This window comes from Atractosteus spatula, chromosome 8, assembly GCF_055471065.1.
Source record: "Atractosteus spatula isolate fAtrSpa1 chromosome 8, fAtrSpa1.hap1, whole genome shotgun sequence".
Lineage (NCBI taxonomy): Eukaryota > Metazoa > Chordata > Actinopteri > Semionotiformes > Lepisosteidae > Atractosteus > Atractosteus spatula.
In genome coordinates, this window is record NC_142713.1 from 6,736,273 (window position 1) to 6,757,680 (window position 21,408).

The following is a 21,408-nucleotide window of genomic DNA, read 5'->3' on the forward strand; positions in this document are numbered from 1 at the left end:
TGTAAAGAATGATAATTATATATCATTTATATTATATTATTTCATTTTCCAAAGTATAGGTGTTTGCATCCAGCTTCTGAGGGTGATAGTTACGCTGAAGTTTTTCTTTGTTTCTTTGCTACTGTTGACGTATAATGGAAATGACACAGAAAAGACTGATTCCCTGGTCAAACTGCAGGTGAGATGGAGACGGATGAACAGGATGACGAATCCAGCCAAGATCAGGAGCTTCCTTCTGAAAATGACAACAGCCAATCGGAGGAATCTGTAGGCGGAGACAATGATTTGGAGAATGGGATTGGTCCAGAACAGATATGCAAAGGCCAACAGTTCGTGGGGCACAAAAAACGACTTTTCACATTCCAGTTTAATAACATGGGGAAAACAGACTTCACCTACATCAAAGAAGAGCCCAGGCAGATCAGATTTGATGATGGGCATCTTCGACTAAGTGGTGAGTGTGTTTTTTAAGTCTAAAATTTAAAATGATGTTTTGGTTTTCCAGGCTTAGGTGAAACTTTAAGTAAAAGAAAATGATATACAATGCCTTATGTTCAAACTTCTTTTTCAGACCGAAATATCGGGTAATCAGGAATGCTGTTATATCTGTGGGCAGGTTGGATATGTGATTAATTCCTTGTGGGTTGGGCAAGAGGAGAATAAGGACTTTGATGTTTTAACACCCTGTCAGTGTTTGTTTTTTAACAAGACATTGCTAGCCATTTGTCCAGTTTTCCTTGAACTTCACAGTGGTCAGCATGAAGATGGGATTGCAAGCATGTGAATAGCATCAGGGAAATCAGGTCCTGACTAGGTGGCACTGCATTAATGTTATATGAGCCCTCGCATCCAAAAACTGAATCGGATATCGGCGTGGCCCTGGAAATGGCCACTGTGGCAAATTGCGCCTTTGGGCTCGAGCAGAGATGCTGTGATTCACCTGATCCCTCACCTCTTCATATAGCCAGAAAATAAGATCAGGAAATTTTACAGTCCACTGAGCTGGAATGCGGTGGTCTGTGCTGAGTATGTGCCATCCTACCTTGAGAGTGCCACATTGCTACAAGGGTTTGACAAGCTCTGCCAGGAGCTCACTATATCATTCACCTCTAAAGGTGCATGTCTCCAAACCATGTGGACCAGCTTCTTCAAGGAAGCCTGGATCTGTCAGGATTGAAGCTGCAAAACCTCAGCAAACATTAGGAAAACCAAAATGCAGGACTGCACACAGCATAAATCACACTTGGTGAATGCCTGGGCTCGGATGTGACACTTTAGTGGGTCCACAGTCCCAGGGACAGTGAAAAATGTGTCTTCGTCCGCACACCTCAAAGAGGATGGAAGGAGTTTTGTATGGGCAAGATCAAGATCGAGCTTCGCATTGTCATGGTCCGGCAGTTTCTGCAACATTTTAACTTTGGATAGGTTATGGCGTAAACACTATAGATAGTGGTCCGTGGAATTTTTTTTTTGGGGGGGGGGTTGCACTAGATACCCCTCATTCATTAACAGTTGCCTAATCGGCGATCACTTTAAAAGGAGTGTGTGTGGCCGACCTGTGGCAGTGAGAGACTGTTCCGGTTTTCGGGAAGTTTCAGAAGAGATGGAGAACAGTTTATAGACAGCGGTGACCGTAACAGTTTGCTTTTCCTGTGGAAGTCTGCCGGTACTGAGTAGGAATTAAGAGCCAGCAGCTGTATCACTCTGCAACTCACAACTGGCAGCCCCACTGAAGCTCAGCAGGTGTGAGCCTGGCCAGTCCCTGGATGGGAGACCTCCTGGGAAAAACTAAGGTTACTGCTGGAAAAGGCATTAGTGGGGCCAGTAGGGGGCGCTCACCCTGCAGTCTGTGTGGGTCCAAATGCCCAGTATATAGACTGCAAATATACTGCAAAGAAGGCGCCGTCCTTCGGATGAGACTTAAAGCCCAGGTCCTGACTTGAACATTAAATTTCCCAGGGTGAAAAGATGAGGGATATTAACCCCAGTGCCCTGACCAAATTTCCCTCGGGCCTTTACCAGTCATGGTCTCCTAATAAACTCAGATATCTCAGAATTGGCTTCGTTAATCTGAGTTAACTGGTGCACATTGGCTTTATTATTCTTTTTATAATTATTATTGACTGCTTGCTAATTCAGTGTGCTGTTAATGCATGTCTAGAGGCATGCCAGCCAATATCCCATTGTGTTCTTGATGTAGTATGCACCAGTTTCTACAGCACCACGTATTTGGTAATGCTTCCTATACTGCCAAATGTCCTTGATCTGTGTAATCTGTCAATTTCTAGTTAATTAAGTGAATGGACACAGATTTGAATGCGAGACCTTATATCTACACCCCACTCTTTTCTTTTAACAGATAGGTCATATCTTTCTTTGGACTGGGAACCTGAAATGAAGAGCAAGTACTTTGATGAGAGTGCAGCAGAGGTGAGTGCGAGGAACCTGACATGTGCTCTGCGGGAAAGATTTTCATTTTCTCTTTAATCAAGAGGCCTACTGTCGCAAAGGTTCATGTAGCTACAATTTAAAATGGCCAAACAAACACACCCAAGTCAGCACACCAAATAATATGAAAGTTCCTAAGATGGGCTTAATTTTTCTGTATTTCCAGCAGTGACATTATACTGTAACCTTACTGTAAAATTAAAGGAAGTCTGTTTTATTTTTCTTTGCTGAAAGGACTTTGAGAAGCACGAAAGCATGGAATACAAGCCTCAGAAAAAGGCCTTTTTCAGGTTGAAAGACTGCATCGAGCTTTTCACTACAAAGGAGAAACTAGGCGCAGAAGATCCATGGTGAGTTCAAACTGCGCCGTGTAGATTTTGACAACTCCGTCGTTCCTGTCATATGGATTTCTTCAAAGGAAAAATAGGAACTATTACAACGCACGTTTAGTGTTGATTAGCTGCATCTGTTAGCTTTTTTACTCCCCCAGTACTGTTTTTTTTCCCATATTATGTTGTGAAGATCTTACTGCAGATTTTAATGCAATCCAAAAGGTAATATTTAAGAGACTAGTTTAGTCTATGTGACATAGACGGTTATTATAGATAGCCTGGAAATGACACAGACACGACTGATTCTCCAGTCAGGCTGCAAGTGAGATAGTGAGAACCTCACCTCTGGACCCCGCAGGGTGAGAGCTCATTAGTAGCCACTGTGTCTTATTTGGTATGTAACGTCAAAAGCTAGTGGTATTTTCTCTAGTAAAACCAACATAGTTGCCATACAGACTTATCTCTGTGGGACGTACGTTAGCTTTCTGAGTTTTGAGTCCACTCCAAATATAGAGATCACGGCTCCTGAGGAAAAAATTGCTCTACTAAAAGGTGCGTCAATCGTAACAGACAGGAATACTGCAGTTTTCAGGTATGGATTTGCACCCTTAACCTTTTTGTAACCTAGGGGAGCAGTACTGCATCACATATTGCCAGTTAAAACATCTCCAGTGGTTTCCTTATCTTATGTCACGGGTTAAATTGCAGGTTATATACAGGGTGACGCGAGGGGCGCGTGTTATAAGAAGCACGTTAACTTGCTCTGTTGGGTGTGTTATGTTTGGAGCGCAGTCAATACGTGCGCACTAAATTCAGAAAACTTTCACAGGGCTATATGGCAAATTTGTTCCTTTCCCTAAAGAAAATAAGGCTGCGTATGTCAATCCGAGTTTTTTTCTGTCATGAGTGGAATGAAGGCTAAATTAAATTCAGTCTTATTCTTTTAAAGGTACTGTCCAAACTGCAAACAGCATCAGCAAGCAACCAAGAAGCTGGATCTATGGTCCTTGCCTCCTGTGCTTGTGGTGCACCTTAAGCGCTTCTCCTATAGCCGCTACATGAGGGACAAGCTGGACTCCCTGGTGGATTTCCCTATAAGGTATTGAATGGGAGACAGTTCTCTTTTGTTGTATTACAGTGTGGGTTTGATTCAGATCTTTTGGAATTAAAGTGTGGCATGAAGCTCGTTTCTCTCTCATGACTGATTGTTCGCTAGAGTTGCAGTTTCACAGTTAACCTGGCACCCTGGCAGGTATTTTACTCAAGTAAACAAAGACTGTATTAAAAAAATTATTGTATAATGTTTTCCATGAGTGTGTATCGGGCTGAATGCACAAGAAATCTTACTGTGACCAAAATCTATAGTAGCAAATGCCTCTTTATGAACTAACCATGTTTTAATAGAAGCCAAAAAGAAATGAAACACAAAATGGTGGTACATATTGGTTTATAGATAGTTTTAACACTCATTTTTATTCCTACACAGTAATTTGGATATGTTGGAGTTCCTGATCAACCCGAATGCTGGTCCTTGTCGTTATGATCTGATTGCTGTTTCTAACCATTATGGAGGAATGGGTGGTGGACACTGTAAGACCTCTTCATTTCAAACTGTTTCGATTTTTTTGTTTGCTTTTCAGATAATCTGGTATCATCACTTTTTGATTTCATTTCCACAGACAAGATTATACATTGTGTAAAGGTCACTATCAGTTTCAAGTGTGTTCTGACACAATCTTCTCTATGGTACCTAAAAAAATAGAATACATATGTGTTTTGGGTATTCCTGTTTTTGTTGGTATAGACAAGTAAGTTTAGAAGTGTAATACTGTTGGAAGAATATTGTAATAACTTTAACCGTAGAGATGTGTAAGTCTTAATTAGTTAAGAACAACAGTTGCTAATCATTTTGCATTCCTGGAAAAAAAAAATGTATTGCTATTTAGCTGTTTGTTATTCCTGACTACCTGACATTACACTACAAAATGCTAAATACACACAGGCTCAAGTTATGCATATCCACAGTGTAGGTGATGCAGCGGTTGATAGAAACATAGTTTTCAGGTTTTCAGCACTGTTAGTTCAGTTTGTGCAATTCATTTACCCTCTGATTACTAAACATGCCAAATTCGGTACATAATAGTAGAATTCAATTTTCTGCATTTCCAAATTGTGATGTACAACTAGTTCCAGACATTCGTTTCAGCAGTTTGTGCAAAACCCTGACTCCGTTCACTAAACATGTAGTGTAGACGTTGCTGTGGTTGAATATCAGCCTTAGTTACCGTGGTTCAGCTCTTGATTCAGGCTTTGCTTTGTGTCCTCCATTTTGATTGTCCTTGGCATTTAACCTCAGAGAACTGAAGTACAGGGGCTTGACATAATGACACAATGAGCACCCCATCCCCCCAAAAAATAAATTTTCCAGTTTCCCCCCAGTGCGTCCATGCCCGTGATGTAAGCATCAGTCTTTTCCAACAGCAGCTTTTGCATCAGGATCAACATGAGTGTTGCACATAGCCAAGCTATCACATGCTCTACCAGATACTATTTTACTATAATAGCGTCCTAATCTACAGTAGTCAGTCACTAGATGTAATTTGTGCCCTTATCTAGGTTGCCTGTAACATTGGAAGAACTGAAAGAATACATGTGCTAACTATTTGTTTTTATTTCAGATACTGCTTTTGCTAAAAACAAGGATGATGGCAAGTGGTACTACTTTGATGACAGCAGTGTTTCACCTGCATCTGAAGAGCAGATAGTGGTAGGTTTCTGTTGGGTTTCCTTACATAAAAGGCGCGATAATAGATTTTTTGGTTGTTTCACAAAGCCCCAGCTGGGACATGCATTTACAAGGTGAAAATGCAATCAGACGTGAGAATAAAGGGAGATCATCACCAAGTGCCACTAGGGGGTCATGTCACTAGCTAACTGCAATGGAGAATCCCTAAGCAGCAGTGCTTATTTGAAAGCAAGCTTCTGGGGGTAGGATTGCAGTACATTGGTCTTATCCATCCATCTTACAACTGCAGAGCCTATCCTGGCAAGCAGTGGGCGCAAGGCTGGATACACCCTGGATGGGACATCAGTCCACCACAGGGCAGACATACACAGATCATCACAGAGACACACACACTCTAAGCTACCAGCATGCCTTTGGACTGTGGGAGGAAACTGAAGTACCCAGTGAAAACCCATGCACAGACAGGGAGAACATGCAAACTCCACACAGATAGCACCCCAGATTTGGAATAGGGCTCCAGCGTTGTGAGGCAGCAATGCTAACCACTGCGCCACCATGCCATTCCTAGTTGGTCTTAGCTTTTAGCAAAATAGTGATTCTTGTAGTGACGTCAACGATAGATGCTGCTCCTCTGACTGTTGCTACTTTTTTGCACCATGGGTCTTTCGATATGTCCAAAAATGTCGGGCTTTGACGGCTAACCATGTCCAGAGATCTACATATCTCACTCTCTTCTGTTTTTAGGGAATTCTGGTTGCAGTTGCCTCGCGACACAACCCAGGCCCACACTGCAATTAAAAATTGCCATGTGACTCGCAATGTGAAAATACACCGTAGCAATTTCAACACTCCTGACCAACCAAATACTTTTTCTGGTCAAGCTTACCAATGGACTCATATCGGCCAGTATGGGGTGTAACTTCCATTGTTAGGAGTTTCCCTTTAAAATCCTATTTATTGTCGGTGCAATACACGATTCTTGATAAATTAGCATCACGTGCAATAGATAAACATTCACTGCATCCTGAATTTAAGATTTAACATGCATAAAAACAAGGTTTTGGTGATTTAGTATCCAAAGTGCAGTCTCTAGCATACAACAATACCTACAATCTCTGGGCCACTTGCCCGCTTCTCTCACTAAACCAGCATTCCCGCCTCTCGCTCCTCCTCTCTCCCAGCCTTTGTTCTCCCGCTACATTACCTTTGCCTACTGCCCTGTCTCTCTCACACCTGAAGAAGGCTGACGCAGCTACCCACCTAAACAATACCTGTTTCCTGTACTTTGAGGAAAAAAAAAATCTGTCAAAAAACTAACGTTTTTTTTTTGTGTGTGTTTTAGTCAAAGGCTGCTTATGTGCTCTTCTACCAGAGGCAAGACACAATTAGTGGCACCGGATACTTTGCACTAGACCGCGAAGAGCAGCCGGCCCCCCCAGTTCTGGGCGCAGCCGCTCAGAGCGATGAAGACCTGAACGACAACGACAACGAGAACGAGAATGACAACGACAACGACAACGACGAGCACGATCTCAACAACGAAATCTGTATGCACACCAACTGAGGGGGTGGGGGGGGGGGGCGTCCGGAGCTACAGTCGGAGAATGCCCCTCCCACCCCCCTTCCTCCACCGCCGGGAGATATCTGCCCTGACGCCGGAATGTTCCCTCAACAGTGCGACAAGCCAAGAGACACTGAGCAATCTGGGCATTCGGGGTGCCCTTCCCTGTTTCGCTTCCCCCCCCCCCCCCCGATTTTAGAATGCATACGTTTCTTTTCAATAGTGGACGTTACAGATCGTCTGCATCAAGATGCGCTGATAATGCAAGCCCGCAGAGCACTTACAAACACACAGGGTGTATGCTGCATACATCTCTGTCTCCGATTCAAAGATGGGGGCAGGTTTGTGCGTTTCTCCCCCTGCCAGTGTGATTATTTTACAGTCTCTAGGGGAGGGGCAGGTGTTTGCATATTGCTTTTTTTTATTTTTGCCTTGTAAATACTCCAACTGAGCACTGAGAAATGTTCTTACTGTGGTGAAACTGCTGGACTGTCAAACAGAAACTAGATTTGCACAATCACCCCATTTGGTAGATAATCCAGTGCCACGCGTACTGCAAATGTTTTACACTCAGAGGGTCTTCACCCACCTTCAGGCTTAGTGCTAAGGAAAGCTGCCTTTAAACTGTAGTAGAAAGTGTGCTTCATCAGACACTGCTGCTCAGTGCTGTGTTGTGTATGCTACTACAGTTGTGTTCTTTTGTATAAGCTGCTCTTCTAACTGAAACAAATTCCTCTACCCAAACTGGCCCCTTATGCCCGGTGTACTTTATACATACGTAGAAGTTGATTCTGCTACATACAGTATATGACACCCTTGAGGTGTAGCAAAATAAATGTGGTTAATCCAAAATGCTCCCTTACCCTTATCCCTCAAAACATTCAGTGTAGAGGCTTTGAGATTATAAATGTTGGTGATATACAAGATTTTTTTTTTTGCGATCCTACTAGAAGTCACCAAAGCCTTACTGTAATCTCAGACCATAGCTCTTGCATTGTGAAAGTACCATCCGCATGCTCCATTGCACACGAATCTCATTTAGCTCCATATTTAGTATCAATTAGTCATGAAATGGAGGTCCAGGATATTGGTAATATGTGTGAAGTGTTATCTGTTTTGATTTATGCCTTCCATACATCTGTAAGTCTAGATATTTTTTTTTTTGGGTGGGGGCTGGATGGACGGTATGTGGATTTTGGGATTTTATTGCCTTTATTAGTAGCTATACAAATGCTGGGGTACTGTTAATGTATCTTATACCTAAGTAAATGCTTTATTGTAATCCACTTGCAAGATTCTGAACAGTGATCTTTGTTGGGAGGGAATTCAAATATTTATCTGACTGAGTGAGACGTGAAATTCAACAGGCTATAAATATTGTATATAAAGAGTTCACTCTGTGAGTGCGCCTTTGGTAAATTAATTTATTTATATGTTAGCATTAAAAAAGCAATGTATTTAAACTGGGGAAAAAGTAAGATGTATGGGATATAAGGCTTTGCTCTGTAGCTCATAAGTCTTGCCAGTGTTCTCTTCCTGGTGTTTTGAGGATGCTGTTTGATTTGGAAAATTTTGTATAGTTAATAAAAAAAATGTCCCGCATGACAGGGGTGGCATATTTTGGCTGCACTTGAGTTCACTTGGGTTTACATTTGAAATGTGCATGTTTATTTATATACAGACTTCAATAAAGTTATGCAAAGCCTTGCTCCTGTGTGTTTGTTTATTTGCTTTTATTTACTTATTCTTTTCCCACAAACTGTTAAGAATCTTTCATTCCAAAAAAACCCAAAACAAATTGTCTTTAGAAAAACCTGGTTGGTACAGATGGGTTTCTCTGACGGAAAACCAAATCCGTTCTGAGTTTAATTAGCCAGATCACTATTCAAGTATTCGGTATTAAGCATGTATTTATGCTGACCTTGCATTTATTTAATTTGGTTTAGAAATGTGAAATAGGATTGTCTCATGTTAACCGCTGACCTGATGTACAGTAAAGCAGTACTCATGGTAATCACTTTCCTACTATACATTTCAGAAGCGTTTGTTTTTGAAAAGACGGCCGGTTTATTGTTGAATGGTTTGTAATATTGTACCTGGAAAGTACAGTGTGAGTGATAAGTTCCAACGTTGCCTTCCTTTGGACATTCGCATTGTGTTGTAACAGGTAATGGTTCGTTCCTGAAAGGTAAAGAAGAGAAACCCAAAGTTTCTGCTGTTGGGCCTTCTTCAGGTATAAGGGAGAGAGCGGAAAGTAGCAAATGAACTACAATTATCCTTAAACTTGGATTACACCTTTGCCTTTCTCTCAACGACAGACGCATCTCTTTCTAAATCCCCTCTATGCATTTGCAGAATGAATGAATGATCTGTTCTCCTCGGCTTCATGTGTCCCCTACTGTCCCTCTCTCCCTCGCACCTGAAGAAGGCTCCACAGCTGAAACGTCGTTTCTTTTCTTTTTCTTTCACCATGGAACGAAGCTTTACCTGTTCCTTTGCAGCCTACGCATGCTCACGCGGTTCCCTACTGGGAAGTTAGCTTCGCGATACGCAAGGCAATCTGTGACTTGTGTGACTTCAGCCCATACCCGGTACAGATTTTGTTTTTGAGAGACACGGAACCGAGCTTGATTGGCTACTTTCACAGGGATCATTAAAAACAGAAGAGAGGTCCATGTATGCTCAGTGAAGCTATTATCTGGGGATTACACAACCCAAACATTGCTTTTCTGTTATAGAAAACAACCTGCTACTGTTTTAGCCAAACCAGTGTCTGAGCTGATGTGCCGACTCAGTTTCCTTCTTCGTTTTGTGTGGGCAGTATTGCACTGAAGCACACACTTCCAGTACAGAGGACAGCCTTTCGCAGGCTCACCAGATGTGCTGCAGCTGGTCACCCTGAGCTGTGCCTGACCACTGAGTGATGTTCCCAATCGAGGCTATCACGTTATTCCAGTCTTAGTTCCACCTCCTTTTCTGTGCAAGACCATCCGACATGGACCAGAGCACCTCCCAAACTAATCCACTCTTTCACTCTGAGTGTGAAAGGAGCCCGTTAACCAGCGTGGCTGTTGGGACCAAATTAGATCCTAGAGCCGAGAGCTGATCTGAAAGCTAACCTGCCTCTTTTGAAAGACATGGACAGCAGTGCAGGTACCCATGGTATTCCTTCATCATAGCATGGTGCCACCTCTACAGCGTGTCACTATTAAAATCTAGAGCTTCCCATTGTGATGCATAGATGGATGGCACTTTCAACAGCACCTTGGTTGTTCTGGCTTAAGGTAAGGCCTGGAAAGGATCTTGAATAGAGCCTCTTCTCATCCATGACATTCCTGGGGTCAGCGCATTAGGGCACAGAATGAACTTGAGTTGTTTATGGACAATTAACGCCCTGTACTTCACTAGGTATTTTTAAACTCTTTGCACCTTTTCTTACATGCATATGTATATCTTTTGTTTATGTCACAGTGTCCTGGTGTGGAAAATGCAATTTTGCTTATTCTAAATGGAGGTGGGGAGTGTTGTGCTAATTTGTCTCTCAGACTTTAAAACTTTCTCTGTCTGAGCAGGTGCTAATCTTTTCTCTGCACATAGTGTGAAGAAAATAAGAAGCCATACCAAACAAACTAGGTACAAGACGTGTGCTGTTTTCTGCTTACTATTTTATCCCCCATTAATGATACTAGTATTTAATTATATATTTATCAATTATTTACTCCTTAGATTACTTCAATTAGTTTGACCACATGAGAAATCCAGTTTTACACTGAAAACCATTTTTTTTAAATCCAACAAAATATTTAGGTAATGAATCAATTTCTTTATTTTATATTTCAGATAATTAAATATAAATCAACTCTCAGCATATTATCACCTATTCAAGCTTGCTGTGATTGCATTTTCAGTAATTAGGAAGATTAGAAAATAAACAGATTAACCAAATGATCTGAAGTAGTTCATTTGATGGGTATACAACATTTGAATTTCTTGAATACATCTCCTTTGTAATTTCTTCTGTTCAAAACGAAAGAAATTTGATGACTTGCTCTGTATGTGGCTTGTCTCTTTTTTCCTCAGAGAAAGAGTTACAGGTTTTTTTCCTTGAACTTTTCTAAAACTGTTCTAACTAAAGCACTGCACAATTTTAACGCCTTTCTGAGTATGATGTAGTGAGAGCATAAAGATCAATTGGCGAAACAGTTATTAGGGCTGCTGCTCACTGTTCATGGGTCCTCAGTTGGATTCCAGACAATGGTCTGTGTGGAGTCTGCACGTTCCTTCCTCCGATTTCCATGGGTGATGGACTGGCATCCCAATCAAGGGGTAGTTCTGACTTACACTCTATTCAGGCCCTGGGTTGTCATAACCCTTATCAGGACTGGGCTTTTTTTTTCGTATAATGACTAAACGGATAATTCCTGCTTCGTCTGTTGCGTTATGTTAATACAAAGATGCAGACGATCCCCTTCGGAAGCTGGCTCATAGAGTTGTAGATGAATTAACAGTAATAGACAAAAATACATGGGACGGCTTTTTTTCTATCCAAATTTCTGCAGTATGTTAATTTTCATAAGAAAGGGTTTACTGTACGCATGCATCTCTACCTAACGTCCCAGTTGTTTATGCGTCCTTATAGGCACCATATGTGTGTTGTACCTCCTCACAAAGAGGAAGCTATGGATGTCAATACAAGTTGATTGTTAAAGGTGACTGTAACAAATAATATTCCTGGCTACGCCTCTACCTTCTAATTTTAAAGGCTGTGACTCGAAAATGCACTAAAAGGCGCAACAGTAGGCTGCTCATGGGAAAACTTTTGTGATAGGTAGCGCACCGATTGGCTATTTATCACATCCACAACTTATTTGTAATGTATATGTCGTCTCCTGTAGTTGCAGCAGGGGGCGCTGTAATGTTTCCCGTGAGATCCGGCAACTGTTTACGGAAGTGTGTGTGACGTGTCAGTGTGCACTCGGGCATTGTGGGATCGGAACGGCACAGCAAATGGTGGAGGCTGGAGGCAGAGGAATCCCGGGGTTGAAATTTGCGAATCAAGCAGCAAACCGGCATCCCGATCTGGCAGGATGGTGGCGGTGACAGCCTGCCGCGTCGCGACTGGATTTTGATGAAAGAAAAGGCGCAAGCTTGCGTCGTCTTTGCTGTCGTTCCGGCGAGGAAGGAGAAAGTGGCACCGTCTATGTCAATGGACGCTGACGTACGAGTGGTACACACACGGCGATTTTATTTTCACACAAGAGCGAAAAAGTAGGCCGGATCGTGCTGTAGGATTGCGATCGCCTTGTTGTTGTTGGGTTTTGTTTTTGTATCGGGAGGTTTTTATACAAGAGGCGCAGCGAAAATGACTACGAGCAGCCCCGAGGCGGTGAAGAAATTACTTGAGAACATGCAGACCGATCTGCGATCCCTGTCAATGGAGTGCAAGAAGAAATTCCCCCCCGTGAAAGAGGTACGGGGAAAATATCACGCGTGATTGCTGCCTGTTTTTTTTAGATAACACGAAGTGCAATCCGTTCAGGGAGGTGGGTTTGGCGTAAGGCATGCGTTTTCGTGTGCCAAAGAGCGGTCAGGGTATGCGCTTTGTGTGTGGTATCGAGAGAGGGTGAGTCGGTATCGCCAACAAATGCAGTGTATTATTTTTTTGTATTTTTGCCATTTGGGAAACTGGAAACGATAGAATGTAGCCCACCCACCCCCCCAAAAAAAGCGAGGCTACTTTTATTTGCAGCAGGCATGGATCTGTTTACATGGTTATGTGGTACCCTCGGCTGCAACAAATCACTTTTTTTTTCTTGAGCGGAGCTCTTGTCAAGTGATCTGGCAGAAAGGAGAGTAGCGCAGGTGTTGTCAGAAAGCTTGACAAAAGTCGCCGTGAACAGTCGGCACTTCTGCAGGGAAGGGAAATCCGTAAAGGAACACTGTCCTGTGATATTGCACTCCAAAAAGTGAGATCGCAACACTGTATACCCGTTTACAGGTTTTTCCTTGCTCAAACCCTGTTTTTTAATCCAGTTTGTAAAATACTCTGCAGAGGCTCTGTCAAAGTTGTACAACTGTACCACCAAGCCTCCCAGACACGATTCTCACTCAGAAAGCTCCTTCTGTTAGCCAAGTCCATAATATTTCACACCCAGTCATAGTTACAACTTCAGCGTCCAGCGTCAGGTTATTCTGTAACATGCACGGTATGGTCTAGAAAGAAATCGTGCTAAGTCAGCTGAGAGAAACTCGTAAAGAATAGTCTGTTGACATTTCAAAGAAATCGGAAGCTAAGAAGTGTTACTGTAAATGATACTGAGATCTGCGATGTACTATTAGACGTTTTCTTTTTCTCGTATAAAAAAAACTAGGTTAGGAATACGTGGGGTGATTAAAATGTGTTATTTAATTTTCGAAACTCAGATAAAGAGGTATCACATGCTGAGTAATTAGTGTAAGGGTGTTTTAAAATATTTTTGCCGTGTATTTTGTAATCAATTCTATTATTCTGTGTAGGAACTTTATCGGATACAATACTGGCTTTTCTCATAGCCTGTGATGACCTCCTTATACGGTGTGTACGTTATCTTTACTATTCATGACAATAACAAAGACGAAAACAAAAACACCTTGATAGCAAAGCGGAAGTGACAATTGAATGTCTATTTAAAAAAAAAACCCTGTAGCTACAAGTTTTACAGGAACTTAGTGATGGAGTCTGTCTGTTTCCACCACTGTTCTACCGCGAAAACAAAATATTCCCCTGGTGTAATTTGCAATTCTTGAACATGCTGTCTTCATCCATCAAAAGGTGTTGCACTCCTTTAACAAAGTAGTCTTTTTAGACCCACGGACCAACCATGTTTTAGCTTAAAAATGAAAAACCGAGACGGAGGAAGGGGTAGTACTTGACTTAGAATTTCACTTATTCTACTCATTAAGAATACATTTTCAAATGTGTTTGTTGTATTGAAGTCGTGATGTATACAGGGTGCTGATATAATTTGCGGTATGTCTGTGTGACGTGCCCTGTTCTTTACCCTGATGGTTAGCTGTTGTTAACCAGCACCTTGGTTAGCAAGATGACTTCTGTGCATCTAGGGCACTGAGCTGTGTGGTGTGGGAGCCGTCTTCGGGACTGGAGTGTAGTTTCTCTTCATAAAGTGCTCTTTCTCCCTCAGACGTTATAGCATCTTAGCTCTGCCAAGTCTGCATTCGACCGAGAAAGAAAGAGTAAAATGAACAAAACAGTAGTTCACTTCTCCAACTTGCTCTTCTCTTTATTAATGTTTTTTTTATCAACATTTCTCTCTTGAGGAAATTTCCCAACTCTTTATCAGTTTAGGTCTGAGTGGATGGTAAACGGACCTCAAAATGCAGATTTTATCAGTACGAGACCTAGCAAAGTTCACCATATTGAAGTTAAGGCAAAAGCATGGTTTTAGAGCCCATTGCCCACAAGCACTTTGAGACACCTTCTACATGTATTCTTTTAGTATGCAGTTCTCCTAAGTAGTATACAGTATGTTGCCTTTGTGATCACTGCATGGAAATGTTGTTAAGAACTTGCTGGAGTGGCAGACCTCTAATGAAAACTAAGTGTTGGTGGACCAGTAGGTGGCACTCATCTATCTGGCATAGACTTTACAAACCAACGCTCCAGTATGAAGACTGGGCGTTATGTGCTGCAGGAGCTGCTGTCCATTGAATGATTGATTAAATCAAAGTCCTGCCTGCTTGACCATTAAAAGATCCCATGGCACTGTTTGAAAAGCACAGGTGTTAAGGTGTTAACCTGTGTGTCCTGACTAAATTCCACTCTGCATTTCCTAATAATCCGCATTAATTAATAATAGTAATAATAATAATTGCTTACACTTATATAGCGCTTTTCTGGACACTTCTCAAAGCGCTTTACAGGTAATGGGGATCCCCTCCACCACCACCAATGTGCAGCCCCACCTGGATGACACTGCACCAGTACTCTCACCACACACCAGTCTCAGTGGGGAGGAGAACAGAGTGATGAAGTCAGTTCAGAGAGGGGGGTTATTAGGAGGCCATGACTGGGAAAGACCAATGGGAAATTTGGCCAGGATGCTGGGGTTACACCCCTACTCATTTCGAGAAACGCCCTGGGATTTTTAATAACCACAGAGAGTCAGGACCTCAGTTTCACGTCTCATCCGAAGGACAGCGCCTTTTTACAGCATAGTGTCCCCGTCACTATACTGGGGCATTAGGACCCACATAGACCGCAGGGTGAGTGCCCCCTGCTGGCCCCACTAACACCTCTTCCAGCAGCAACCTTAGTTTTTCCCAGGAGGTCTCCCATCCAGGTACTGACCAGGCTCACACCTGCTGAGCTTCAGTGGGGCTGCCAGTTGTGAGTTGCAGGGTGATATGGCTGCTGGCGGTTGAAAATGCTGAAGCAGTTTCTCAATTCTTTACCTGATCTGACGTGCAGTGGGGCTGCTGATGCATAACAGCTGTCGAGTGTCACCCAAGTGTGTTACGCACTTCAGTAATGGATAAAATGGGTCTCCCTTTGTGTTTATATATGTATGACACTCTGGGTGCTTTATAAATAGTGCACCCATCCACTTTCTAACTGCTTCATCCCACTCATCTCCCCTTTCTCCCTCTAGTTCTTACAGAAGCCTGGAGCTCCTACTATAAATATGCCTTACAGTGTGTGCCAGCCGTATTCTTAGTCATTGGAATGGTCATTTTTAGATTTTGACCTAGTACATCAAATGTATGTTACAATACATCCATCACTTTTCTACCCAGTTAATGCAATGGGGGAGCTGAAGTCTATCCTGGCAAGCAGTGGGCACAAGGCAGGATACACCCTGGACAGGATGCCAGTCCCTCAGAGAGCACACACTCACAAAAGGGTCAAATTTTCCCAGGAGCCACTTAATCTACCAGCATGCCTTTGGACTGGGGAGAACTGGAGCACCCAGAGGAAACCCATGTTAATATGGGAAACATACAAACTCCACACAGATAGCTCCCCAGGTTTGGAATTGAACCCAGAGCCCTAACGCTGAGAGGCAGCAATTCTCACTCTGGGATCCTTTGGGGGTGAAAAGCTGAGCATGGGACACCGCACCGATAAACAGAATAACTAACATAATGCATACAATTTCAGACAGTGAAAAGAGGGCTGCCTTGTAGTTCACATTAAGGAAGGAAGCCATGCAAAGCTCTTCTGCTCTGGGGAAAAACAAAACTGTGAACTTGGCACACCTCAGTTTAATGTGCTCTAACCCACCAGACCAGTTTAAAATACTGTGTGTATTGTGTAATCAAACTCTTCCTGCAGGGTTTACTGTATAACTGGGAGAGATTCAGATTTTCCACCCAGTTCACTTCTTCGCCCTCTGTGGAGTGTGGTTTGTGCAGAAATTGTCTGCTATATCTCAAGGTTTTGGGCCCGGTGTCCCAAAATTGTAAAGGTTATCGCTTTATCGCAAAGGCGTAATTTATGAACAGAGCGAGCGGCTCACTTTATTCTCCAGCGAGGATTGTTTAATTACTTACAGAGTTTAAAATTACTGTCCAAGGTCTCCATATCCTTAAAACGTTTTTCCTTTAAAATGTTGGGTGGTGACGCGCTTTGCTAAAATGGATATAAAACTGTACAAACGTGTTGATAGCCAGGTGATATCTAATGCTTTATCAGTTCCACATTTGTTCAGAACTGACGCCAACAAACAGTTTTATGATAATCTAAATTAAATCATGTCTCTCCCCTTTTTATACATTTCTTCTGCACACTGTGTAATTTACGATTTACATATGGAAGATATATGGCTTTAGGTCTCTGTATTGAATTGGTACGTACAGTTGTTATTAAAGGATATATAATTTATTGTTATATTGGTGTCTAACGCCGTCATAAATTTTCTTTTCATATATTGTCCAGGTTTACAGTTGTGCACTTTAAAGCACAACTGACAGCACACTTTTTGTGTTTTAAATATGTGGCTCTTACAACAAGCATCATCAGAATAAATTACTTTTAAGAGAAAATAGATACACTGCTGGCAAGTGGCTCATACTCGACTCAAAATAAATATCATTTTATTTGCTCTATATCTAATAAATTTAATACTGTCACTCAGTGGAAATGGAATAAACCTAACCAACCGTTATACAAATTAAAGGTTTGTTCATGCCTTTTTGAGTTTTGAATTTCTGTCTTAGTCATGCTTACAGTAATGCTAGTTTTATACTATTTAATGCTGCTGTTGGTGATCTGGTGCCATTTATTTTGGGTTTGTGGTTTTTGTAAGTAATGCTTTTACTGTCTTCTTAAGGCTACTCTGCTTTCTTAAGCAAAATGCTAATTTTATGATTGAAGCAGAAATGCAGTTTTCCGCATTCAGTGTCGTTGTAGATGTCAAAGGATCACCAGCATCTGACAAAATAAATTTGAATGAAATGCCTAGTGATTTTACAAAAACAGAATCCGGAAGTCATTGAAACACTTTGCATCTCTCATTTTGTAGTTTTTGTAAGGCATAATTGAAGACCTTCAAAGGTATCTAAGTGGTATCTGGCGTTATAAAAGTTTTTTTTGAAGGAAAACTTCATAAGCATTTAAGTGACATTGGAGAGTAGCGACTTACTACTGCATCTTTCGAGCTCGATTTTAATGATCAAAGCAGAAGAACCTAAAATATCACCAGCTGCAGACCTGGTCAGAACATCTGACTAAAACACACAGTTATGTGTTCAGAATTAAAAAAAAAAAAATCCAGAAATAATTGCAACACTATGTTGATCTCATTTAGTAGTATTTTTACCTTTTGTATTTCTGAGACTGTTGTCCATTCTTCACAATATCTGGCAGAAATAAAGTGCTTTAAAGGAGAAATTCAGCAGAATTCGAGACGGGCATTTCAGTTAAAGTGCAAAGTGGTAATTTGCTACCGCATCATTGAAGCCCTAATTGGACATCCAGTATGATAGCAACAGCTGCACATCAGAAAGAACTCCTAGTCACTCCTTCCAGTTCACTTGTTTGTGCCTCAACAGCTATCACACTCCATGGTGTGTGCTGTCTTGCCTTATTTAAAGTGTGTCAGTTTGTCACAATAATGTGACGCTGGTGGCCGTCAGGCTTGTGTACCAGGTGCTTACTATTCACATTTCCCCCAGTTGTACGTCTTTTCAGCCTTTGTTTTTCACCGAACATGGACGGCAGGCTGTTTCTTTTGGTCTCCGTCATGTCGTGTCATGAACAGGCCATAGTGTTTTTGTGCAGGCTGCGAAATTGCAGTTGTGTGTTCAGCACGAACGACTATGGAAAGCAATTGAAACTGGATATACAAATGATTGTGTGTGTTCCTCTTTCCCTGGTGGATGATGTTTTAACTGCTACCTTTACTGTGGTGTGTATATAGTACAATGTTGAACAAAGGAGAAGGATTTTTTTTCCCCAGGTGTATAAAAAAACACTTCATCACAAATTGTTATAGTTTGAGAGATGCCGATGAACTGAATGTGCTCGTTAGATTATTTTCCTGATGGTCAGCTAAAAGTTGCATTCTTTGAAAAGTTCTAATAGGCAGCGTGGCAGTCTGGAAAGAGAGATAAGTCCGATTATTTCTTTTATGTTAAAGAAAAGAAAAAATCCTTTTGATCTTCAGATCGTCAAAACTGAGAAAATATTCTTGTCTTTTTAGAAATAATATATTGTATCCAAAATAACATAAAGACGGGGTTATTTCAAACGGTGTTATCTGAAAAGACAAAGACTGTTTTGTGGGGCCCTGTAGCTCTGAACAATGCCTGTGTTGAGGATCCCTATTGTTTTTGTATTAATTAAATAAAATTGTTCCTGTCGTTCCCAAGTCAAGAACTGCTGAGTTTCACTCACTGTTGCGGTTAACTGTCTCATAGCAGTGATGCACAGAAATGTTTTCCTAGTTCCTATTTTCATTTGTAAAAGTTTTATTTTCTTAGGCGGAGTAGCACTTTTTCTCTGGTCCCTGTGATCACCCGAAAACAATGGTTGTGCTACTCACTGCTTATGCCTGAAAGTTAAACATAGTGTGTTGCTGTTTCTTTTTCACTGTTTCTTTGGCCATAATCGCAGCGTAATGCAAGGGGTGTTGTACAAACTTTTCTGAGTCACTTTTCTAACTTTATCAACAGTATACAGACGTTTTTAATCAAGTGTTCTCAAAAGCAGTGGGCCTGGTAGCAAACCCGCGATTGTATTTAATTTAATGCATCTCCATAAGCAAAAACTGCTCATAATGTTGGTTTTACACACAGTTTTGAACTGCTCCATCTTGGAAACTCCTGCACTGTTGTCTGCAGTCAATACTTGTCTTGCTTCCTAGTATTTCCTTTCTGAATCTGCTTAGTTACTTCAGGTGTCAGTGTTATCCCTTCTCAGCAGCTGCTTACAGCCTTGTTCCTAAAATGCTTTGTTTTGTTCTTTTAATTCGGTGACCATTTTCCATTGTCCCTAATACCGGCTACAGATCCTAGTAAAGTGATCTTTATTTTTCAGGGTGACCAGACATATCACGTGCAGTTTTGTTTAACCCATTTCAGTGGTTAAAAAAGGGTCAGCCTGGTTCTTTGAACTAAATAAATTGAGTTTCATGTCCCTGAAAATAAACTGGTGGGCAATCTGATACGTCTGGTTAGTTGGTGCGGATTTATCTGGGCACATTACACTAAATTAAGTAAAAAAAAATGGAGGAGAATTTCAGTTATGTTCTACAACACTCCAAAAGGCTTAACCACAATTTCAGTCACTTTTTTATTTTAATTTTGCTATAGTAGGGAAGTAGCATTTCTAACAATTGCACACGCAATTACTCAGAAACCGAAGTTCTATAAAACAGTCCATAGAAGTGTAACCTGTATGTCAGTTCCTGCTGTTGTTTCAGAACTGTTTTTATATATTAATTTTTTGTGCTTTTGTATACACTTCTTTGTTTCTTAACTCTTACTCCGCCTTTTATGTGTCTTGAATGACAGCTGGCTGGATATTTCTAAATTGAAAAAGGACTAAAATGGTATGTGAGCAGAAATAGAACTAGTTTTGGAGTGTGCCAAACTTTCATGTTTAAAACATGGCAAACACAGCGTCAGGAGAGGTGAGGCGATCTCAAATTCAGAGTCATATGTCAAAAACAGTGTGTCCTGAGGGAGTTTACAAAGCACAGTGTTGTAATTCAGCATGAACTTAAAATTTTCCCCTGGTCTTATGGTCTCCTAATTATCCCCATCTCTGAATTGGCTTCTTATGCCAATTCTTATACAAGGATTCCTTGTAAAATGAGTGGAGTGTCCAGAAAAGAGCTGAATAAGTATAAGGATATTATTATTATAACTGAAATGTTCAGTAAGAAAGCAGGGGGCAGAGGAAGATTAAGGTCTTCAGGGAGAATTAGCTAGCTGTTTCCTGATTTGCACAGCGTGTGTTTGCTTGATGCGTTCCTCGTCTTAAAAGGAATAGCTTTCGTGTTGAGTTAATTGCTCTCTCTGTGTTCAGACAGGTGACAAACTAGAAGTTAAGGTTAATCGGGGATGTTTAAAGTTTAAAGATCAGAAGGCAGCGGAGATGTGTTGCACAATTAAGACCTGACCAAAGTCTCATTTATATATCATTTATGGTCAGCAGCTGTATCGCTCTGTAACTCACAACTGGCAGCCCCACTGAAGCTCGCTGACGTGGCGACTGTCTTGAATGTGTCTGGGAAAAGTCAAGGGGGGAGCGCCATGATGGAAATGACAAGCAACCCTGGGGTTTGATTGTCTATATTGATATCTTTAACATTTTTAAATCCTTCTTCTTGGTAACAGAGGACAATTTAGATATTACAGATATTCGATAATGGCGAGTGTGCAGTACAGTACTTAATTCTTCTCTCATAGGTACATCATCGGTGGAAAAAAGGTACACTAGATGTGGGACCTTATAAACATCTGAAAACGTTAGAAAGCAGAACACTGTTTTGTAGGTGAAGTTTTTGTTTTTATAGATTAAGTTAAAGAACTTTTACACTGTGGAGAGGCTGGCTTGAAGCGTTTTGCAGGTCTAAACAGCGCTTGCACATTAATTCTGTGTGTAGAGATTTCGGAGAGCCTACTGGTTAATCTCGGCGGCAGTAATCCTATATTAATGCTTCTTTGTCTGAAGTTTATAAAAACAGGATAAATCACGCAGGAGGTATTTGGTGCTTTGGTGGCAAATGCTAGTTTGTTTTGTTATCCAGGTTTCCTTGAAAATGGGAACAAGATTCATTTTAATTTTGTGGCACTAGCCTGTCTCTTTCTGCTCATAT

At 41.4% G+C, this 21,408-nt stretch overlaps 2 protein-coding genes across 8 annotated transcripts in view; both read left to right on the plus strand.

Annotated features, from left to right (window-relative positions):
- Nucleotides 1–8,793, plus strand: part of usp15 (ubiquitin specific peptidase 15) — a 40,834-nt gene extending 32,041 nt beyond the window's left edge. For all 4 annotated transcript variants that reach the window (XM_088923512.1, XM_088923513.1, XM_088923514.1 and 1 more), the window contains 7 exons: nt 179–454; nt 2,360–2,430; nt 2,683–2,798; nt 3,730–3,879; nt 4,267–4,370; nt 5,459–5,547; nt 6,869–8,793. In XM_088923512.1, the coding sequence (XP_088779638.1) occupies nt 179–454; nt 2,360–2,430; nt 2,683–2,798; nt 3,730–3,879; nt 4,267–4,370; nt 5,459–5,547; nt 6,869–7,090 (1,028 nt within the window). In that variant the 3' untranslated portion in view covers nt 7,091–8,793. The remainder of the gene's footprint in view (nt 1–178; nt 455–2,359; nt 2,431–2,682; nt 2,799–3,729; nt 3,880–4,266; nt 4,371–5,458; nt 5,548–6,868) is intronic.
- A 3,303-nt stretch (nt 8,794–12,096) lies between these two features.
- The window catches only part of mon2 (MON2 homolog, regulator of endosome-to-Golgi trafficking), a 69,626-nt gene continuing 60,314 nt past the window's right edge, over nt 12,097–21,408 (plus strand). For all 4 annotated transcript variants that reach the window (XM_088923778.1, XM_088923779.1, XM_088923780.1 and 1 more), the window contains exon 1: nt 12,097–12,557. In XM_088923778.1, the coding sequence (XP_088779904.1) occupies nt 12,450–12,557 (108 nt within the window). In that variant the 5' untranslated portion in view covers nt 12,097–12,449. The remainder of the gene's footprint in view (nt 12,558–21,408) is intronic.